The following is an 8,100-nucleotide window of genomic DNA, read 5'->3' as shown; positions in this document are numbered from 1 at the left end:
AAACAAAGTCCTTGGACTTATTGGAAAACCTCTTGCAATTTAATAAGATCCTCTATGTGACCACAGCATGTGAACCTCATTTTATTTACGCTGACACTAGCTGCAGTAACATGGACTATATTTCGATTGAAAGTCCTCTGATTGGAGAATCTAACTTAACTGTTTAAATGGACTGCAATTCATTTTCATACATTTTGCATACACGTTACTGACACAGCGACAATAAATGAAAGTTTATAGGCTGTACAATTGGTTGTACCGTCGGTCGCTCCGTTGGTTTGTACCTCACTGGACCCTGTGCGAAGCTGACTCTCCTTCATTATTAAATCGTGGTGCCTAAATTACCCACAATGCAACCAAGATACTGTGTCAGAACACTGGGGACAATTTATCAGATTACATTCAGGCTCTTTTCACATATGCAGTTGTACTCCCAAAGACCTATAAACGTGCTTTAATGAGTAAAATTGGTGGATTTAAGCTTGGTGATTACAAAATGGTCTAACAGGGGTGTTCTTATGTTACACACTCACCAAGTTCTGTCCCTCGGGGGGGAAACTTGTTTATGTCACGTAATGATACCCCAGCATGTCGCCAACATATGCAGAAGAATGTTTTTTTCCAACCAAAGACAAATGATCACACTGAGCATTCACATGGTTATTAGGTAGTAAGATTTTCCCATTGAAGCGATTATCAAAGGTTTACACCACTCCGCTCAATCTATTAAAATTACATTTTTATTCCGATTGGTCAATTATTATGGCGAATGCTACTGTGGTGAAACTTACCACAGCTTTACTTCAGTGACTGATGTTGAGATTGTATCGAGTGCAATGTAAGACCAAGACGTTCACTGTTATTAACTGAAGATAAGGCCAGCTGTGTGTGACATCCAGCGGGATGAAAAAATGCTTTGCCTCTGGTAACACGATCTCCCAAAAACAAAGAGGCTACAGTCCAGGAACGCTGTATACATATCATATCAAAGAGAGCGCCACAGACATCTAAACCTAAGCTGGTATTTATAATGGTTATCCACACGGTTCTAAGAATAGAGAGCAGCAAAACATGTATTTTTCTGGGAAATACATCGACAGCCAGATGAGTGATTCTGAGACACTGATGGATGTGACCTCGCTGGTCGTTGCTCATGCAGTCCGCGTGGACAGAGAGGAGTTATTTGTCCGTAAATATGGCTGATAAAAATCAGCCGGCCACTGCTGTTGTGCAGGAGCAGGTACGCGTTTCAGACAAGGCCAGGCACATACCTGGAGGCAGGAATTTTATCAGAGGCATATTTACCACTATTTCATGTCGACCCACAGTGACAGATAGGCCAGGAATTCCTCTGATCACTAAGCTGTTGCAAAGTGGAAACTTTTCCTCCCCCCCCCCCCCAGTACTTGGAAAACCATTATGTTTACTCCAACGGTCACAGAAATGTAAAGAATCCATTTGGGAATGTTTCGTCTATAGCTTGGACCCTAACCCTAACCCTGCACAGTAAAATACATTTTATTGCCATAGTTGTTTTTCATATTTTTTATAGCATAACACTAAAAACAAACAAAAAGGAAAACAAAAATAACATTGTTGGACACATCTTTCCACACTGAAGGAGAAAATCACACAGAAGTCAAGTGTTGTTGCTGTGACAGAAGGTACACGAGGCTGAATAAACAGCCTGTGTGCGTCGAGTATATCGAGAGAACTGAGATGAGACAAATCGAAGATCCTGACTCCCTCCCTGACAGGCAGCATGTATACAAACCCCGGCTGTAATGTGGGTGTCCGACAGTTAAACTAAGTGTAGCAGACTTTGCTGCCCATGAGGGGTCTCTTCTAGCGTAGCGTAAGGGCGACATCTAGTGCCCGCACGCTTGAACAACAGGCAACTGCTTAAAATGTCAACAGGTTTTACAGCCATTTTTAATCACACTTTTTAAAGGAAGGTCACTCTATAAACACAATACAAACACAGTCATATTCCAGCAGTGATTAGATACGTTATGTAATACAAGACAAACATTGACCAAGGAAAAATCCACCATCAGCCAGACGTCACTGCTATTTCGGCTCTTTTTAACTAAAACAAGTTGAACATTTGATTTCTAGTTCTGGTCTTCATTGGCTGTAATTGACATTTTTACTTGCCGACTTCTTTGCGAGGACACAGAGACACGGAGGGATTCAAAGAAGAGCCGTCAGACAGGTTTAAACGCGCCTCATTTCACCTTGTTGTCTAAACCGTGTGTTTGGTAAAGCAAAGCAGGGGTGATGCCAAAACCCCAGACCGAACCTGTGTAATTGCTCGGTTTGGTAATGCCCACCACCTGCTGTAAAGCTGTGTCTGGTGATATCCCTCCTCCCCCTGTCCTTGGAAGAGAGCTGAGGGCAGAACATATAGATGATGAGTAGGGATTTAAAAAAAAACATCTGTTGACTTTTCCCACGCATGCACTGGTATTTAAAGGAAGAAGTGTGCACCTCGAGCACATCTCAGTGTATGTGGAGACACGTCTGTCTACAGAAAGATGTAGGTGACATGTAGGGGCGTGGAATTAAAGATGGCCATGACAAGTAAATGTAAAACTGTTTGAGTTGTTTACCAATGTAATTTTTTTTTCCCACACAGTCACACAGAGGAGCATTTCTAATTTAGAATGTTGAATCTTATTCTGTTAATCAACTATTACTTCCCCATTAATGATCTTTACATTTGAGCTGTGACACGCTTTATAAAACCTTTTTCAGTATGAGCTCGACCGACTAATCATTGATCCACCTTCTGACATTTTAGACTGATGACCGGGGAATGGTACTGCTGCACTGATACTTTACGCACATATGCACAGACGCTGTAAGTAGCACCAGCTATTCATAATGCTCTTGTGTAATCTCAGCTGTTCTGATGGTGTTGGAGAAGCTCGCTGACGCAGCACTCCGCTGTACTTTTCCCTTCTAACTGACGGCTCTAATGGCTGGTGGAGTGAGCGCGAGTATGGCTCTGATAACGCCTTTTACATCCATTAACAGATAATTGTGGGAGAGGAAATAAATCTTGTGCACTTGCGCCTGCTTCCATAACTTCTGAGATTTCAAAAACAGAATGTAAAGAGAATGCATATGCAGATTTCTGTCTTCGTGCATACACACAGTTTAAAGAACTTTGCACACCAAGTCTGCTATTTTTGTAAGCGTTTTTTTAAAATTGACCCCAATATAAAAACGTTGCACACAGAAACCTTGCACTCTTAGAGTCCGATGCTTTAATTATTCTATTTTGTTCTGAAAACTGACAATATAAGAAAAGATAGAGTTGTCAAGCAGTGGAGATGATTTTTTTTGGTCCTCTCACTTCTTGAACAAACAAAAAGAAAATAGTGCATTTAATTCTGACAACAAAACAAGAGCAAGAGGAGTTTCAGAGTTATCCCGATGGCTTCTAGGTGTACTTCAGGATGTCAGCAGTTCCTGTTTGATACACTGCGAGTTATACTGCACAGTAAAAGGAAGAACATTTTTCTCGGACTAGTTGCAGGAGTAACAGGAGCTGGCATTATGTCTCAGCTAAGGACACACATGCACACCACACACACATCAAAGGATCCCAAGAATAGTACAAAGTCGAACTTGCTCCAAGTCGGCTTGGAAACATGATGAACACAACATGAGGTTGTACTTATTTTTAAACGTGCAGCAGTTTCAGACACACACAAAAAAAATCAGACTTGGTGTGCAAAAGCCTTCAGCTATGTATCCACAGAGTTTGAAACATCCGGCACCTGGTGGGGATGATGACCAAAATTGTGAAAAATACAACTGAGACTGAAAAACACCTGAATTTTCCTTTACCTTTGGAAAATAGTCTGCAGGGATTTACCAGAATCACACAATACTATCATACTCTATATTTTGCTGTGCACGGACTGTCCTTTAAACACAAAACAATAATATTGCTAATGAGGTCGTCATAAAGGTAAAATGCCTGTTTATGTTTGCAGCACACCACCTTCTGGACCGTTGTGCTTTTATCTGTGAGTGTCCGTGGCTAACATAAAATGTATAAATAACAGATTCCTTATTGCAGGCGGTTCAGGCCTCAATCAACATTTTGCCTGAGGATCCTCTTCTCCTCCTCAACGAAGTTCTTGTCAGAGGTAGCTTGTCCCATGTCCCTCTTCCTCTTCTCCTTCTGCTGGAAGGTTTCCACCCGGCGTTTCTTGGCAGACAGGTCGTCCTTGGATTCCTCATCTGATCACCAGGAGAGAGGCAGGTGGGGGTGGGGCGAGGAGATGAAAATTATGTTGTTGTTTTTTCTAAATTACTATACAGCACTTTAATAAAACATAATGGGCTACAGCAGAGAAGCGGTGCAAATAGAAGTCACATGTTTTTTTAGTACTAAACATGCTTAGCCATGACAGAGTAAGCTGGTGGTGTAATACTGTCAATGAACTGGTGTGATAATAGTAGGAAGAATGAAGCCAGCAGAAGTGATCATGTCATCAGTTCAATCTTACTGAGAAGCGAGCAGAGGGACTAACCTGAGTCGGACTGTTCCTCCTCCGCGGGTAAGAACCGGGCGTTTCCGGTGAAAGGCTTTGGTGCATCTTCCCCATTGTCTTCATACACGCTGGACCACTTTATGGCCATGTCCATGCCCGGGGGAGGTCCCCTCTTCTTCTCTGGCTCTGCGGCGTAGCTCTCGGGTGGGGGTACAGCGTTTGTCTTCCATGGCTTAAACTCTCTGGCGGGCTTCAAGTAACAGAGGAAGACACAGAATCAGGAAAGCAGGCTTAGAGAAAGTAACAGCTATTCAGCATAAACACTTCTAAAAATGGAGTCTGGAGGAAAAATGGACACATTGGAGAGGAAACCTGCAGCATTTTATCCTTATATAAATACTCTAACTGCTTCCTTTACATTACGAATAGTCATATAGCCTGTACTCAGTGTAACACATTGCTCACAGCTTGACTGTCTACAGGACTGTTGCATGATTATTAAGTTACTGATATATGTGTATGACCTTGACATGACCTGTTGTGTTTACATGCAGTTTTTGTTGTTGTTGTTGTTGTTTAGGTTGCGTGGTTACATTATATTCATGTTTTAGTTATTTGAGAGTTACGAATAGTAAGTCTAAATATTCTTAGCTATCAAAAGTTGACTGTTTTTTGTGTACTTGCATTTCTACAACATACCCTCCAGAAAATGAGAAGTTATGGTGACACAGAGCGACTGAATGATTCAACCGTTAGTTCATGTAAAATAACTGACTGTTCAAGTCACTTGTCAGGCCAAAAAGCAGAAGAGTCGCTGGTTTTGCATTGTAACATATGAATATTTGCTCCTTTTCTCTGTTTTATGTGTCTAGGAATTAAATCTGTTGGGTTTAAATGTCAACTCTGTAGTTTTGGGGAAGACATTTTAATCAGAAGAGAAAGAAAACACGAATCTTCACTGACTGATTGTTGTACTCTTTTGTTTTCACAACTGACCTACAAAGGTCAGCTTTGATACCATTTCCCTTCATTTTTACGTGGCGGACCCTGCCACCTTTCTAGTTTAAACAGTGTTCTGGGGAAATGATTTTCCTCTGAGAGCAGCTTGTTTATTCAATTAGGGGAAACAAATCAATAGTTCTGAGCTTGTGTTATTACCTCATTAATATTGTAAAATTCTGAGTTGTAATTTATTTGCCATTAGTACACAGTGCCACTGCAGCAACCTGAAGACACCAACGTGGGTTCTGAGAACGTTTTTTCACAATTTCCTCTCATCTCACTGACTGCTGGATTATTCAAATCATCAAAATATTAACAATAATGATCAACAGATGAATTGATAATGAAAACATCTGTTAATTTCAGCCCCAGTGAGAAACATTTGCCAGCAGATGGTTGCCAGGAAATCTATTTTCAACTGACTGATACTGAATATATCTATAATTGCAATACGATTATATGAAACTCCTTGGTGACTGCAGATGTGTGGCGTTATGTGGCACCTCTCAACATGTCTCATCTCTGCCTTAGCTCAGTTACACCAGCCAGTCAGGTGTAATACTGATACAACACACAGGTTAATGGTAACCAGGCTGCTAGTCTGGTTTGTACCTCTTCCGGAGCTTTGACCGTGAGACTGTCCCAGTCAATCTCCTTGTTCAGGGGGTTGTAGAGGAAGGCGGGCTTGGACACGGAGCTGAACAGCTCGTCGGGTCTGGGCAGAGGAGCTCCACCGGCGGCTCGCTTGGTCCCTTGCTGGGAGGAGGTAGCTCCGCTGGCCGCAGCGTCTGTCCCCGCTTTCTTCCCCCGACTCTTTCCCTCCTCGTCCGAGTCGCTGCCGTCGCTGCTGTCGCTCAAATCGTCGTAGCTGGAGAAGAAGCCCAGAGAGCCTGACTTCTTTTCTTCGGCCATTCTAAAGGAGTTACAAATTTCCTCACGGGTGCGGTAAAAACGCAGGTAAGATTTCGATGAGGCTGCGATGTTTAGCTAGTCTGTCTCCCGTTTGCTCTACTCCATTTTGAATCAGCCTCCAAAATGGTCGTAACGCAGTTTGGTAGCGTCGCGGCTACTGTCGCAAAGCCAGCTCATTAAAGGAGCAGGCTGTGTAAAAAAACAAAAAAACAAACAAGCTCTTTACACTGCTGGCACCGACCTACATGTAATCCTGTCAACATGTAATCGGCTTTTTGAGGAGAGCAAACTATTCGTTATCTTCACCATGGCTGGCTGTCCTGTGATTTGGTTCAAACAGAACAGCCATGTGGTTGGTGTTGCCGAGGGTCAGGGTTATACCTTAAGAAATAGAATGTGGCCTACAACGACCACATTGTGAAAATAGTCGAACACAAGTAGAAAGGCTCCATTTACTTCACTTTGCTTAGTAAAAGTATGGAAGTAGAATCAACTAAATGTAATTAAAGAAACAAAAGGAAAGTACTTGTGCAGTGTAATGGGTTTTGCAAGTGTTTTATTAGTATATGTGATGTTTTTGGATAAAAGTTTTACTTTAGTACTTGAGTTAATGCAGTTTGTTAAATTCCACCACTGAGGATATATAGATATATATATAGAGAGATATCACAGTGTCTTCACTTGAACAACAATGGCAACCTGGCAGTGAGACTTGCAGCTGCATTCCTGCGTCATGTGGCTCAAACAGCCTGCAGATGTCACTGTTAAACTTTTTGCATTTACTTAACTTACACTGGTGTCAAACTGAAATTGAAATCAATCATCTCAACCATTTGCTGCTGCAGTATTTTACAAGACAAGGCACTATTCCAGAGCCTCAAACATCTTGTGGACTGACACTGGGTTCACGTGACCTGACATTATAGTCTGGAAGCTCTTTCTGACTCATTTTCTGTTTTTTTGGCTTTCGAAGCACCTCGATTAATTACTCCAGTAAATCTCTACAGATGTTTATCTCTTGTCATGAATGATTTATTCTCATTCTCCCAGACACATCTGGCTTTAATGTCACTTCTGCTCTTCAGTGTGAGCGTGTGGTGAGATTGGAGGGCAGTTAATCACACTAGATTTCAAAGACAGGTTTTAGATAGTACAAACACCCTTACTGTCACAACAGTGCATATTGAAAATAACCAATACGAATACTGCACAGCCAGAAAAAACAAACTCACACTTGTGGTTCTATTCATGGGTGTCTTGTGCTGCCGACACAATGTTACAGTTGAACGTTTCGTAGCCTGAGGAGAATCACGTTTTTCAAATACCTGACATATTCTGTGCAATGTGTCAAAGTCATGAGAGTATGTTTATGTAAGAAATGAAGGATATGCTGCCTGCAGGCTGCTGGCTATCAGGCCGTCACAAGATGAACGATCAGGGAGGAATATTGTTTATTTCAAGTACAATCCAGTGATACAATTGAAAACTATGTAAGCTGAGCTCACTGATCTGACTCCTCTTCATTCTGAGTGTCTTTTGAAAATAAACTTTTAGGTGTCAGGTATCATACTATTGTCTTATCAACAGTCGGTGGTGAAAATGCACAGAGAGGTGCAGCAGTGTACCACTAAGAGCAGCGAGGAAGAGGATGACGAGCGAGCAGAAATGGAAGTGA

General features: G+C 41.8%; 1 protein-coding gene across 1 annotated transcript; it reads right to left on the bottom strand.

Moving 5' to 3' along the window:
* Positions 1 to 1,902: 1,902 nt before the first annotated feature.
* c11h1orf52 (chromosome 11 C1orf52 homolog) lies at positions 1,903 to 6,575 on the bottom strand. Its single transcript, XM_037115414.1, has 3 exons — positions 6,126 to 6,575; positions 4,551 to 4,761; positions 1,903 to 4,257 (listed from the first exon to the last, which is right to left on the bottom strand). The coding sequence occupies exons 1-3, from the start codon at positions 6,423 to 6,425 to the stop codon at positions 4,106 to 4,108; spliced, it is 663 nt and encodes a 220-aa protein (XP_036971309.1). The 5' UTR covers positions 6,426 to 6,575; the 3' UTR covers positions 1,903 to 4,105.
* Positions 6,576 to 8,100: the final 1,525 nt, after the last annotated feature.

The sequence above is a fragment of the Acanthopagrus latus genome, chromosome 11 (genome assembly GCF_904848185.1).
Source record: "Acanthopagrus latus isolate v.2019 chromosome 11, fAcaLat1.1, whole genome shotgun sequence".
NCBI lineage: Eukaryota > Metazoa > Chordata > Actinopteri > Spariformes > Sparidae > Acanthopagrus > Acanthopagrus latus.
The sequence above is the reverse complement of the archived record's forward strand: the minus strand, read 5'-3'. Positions and strand labels throughout refer to the sequence as shown.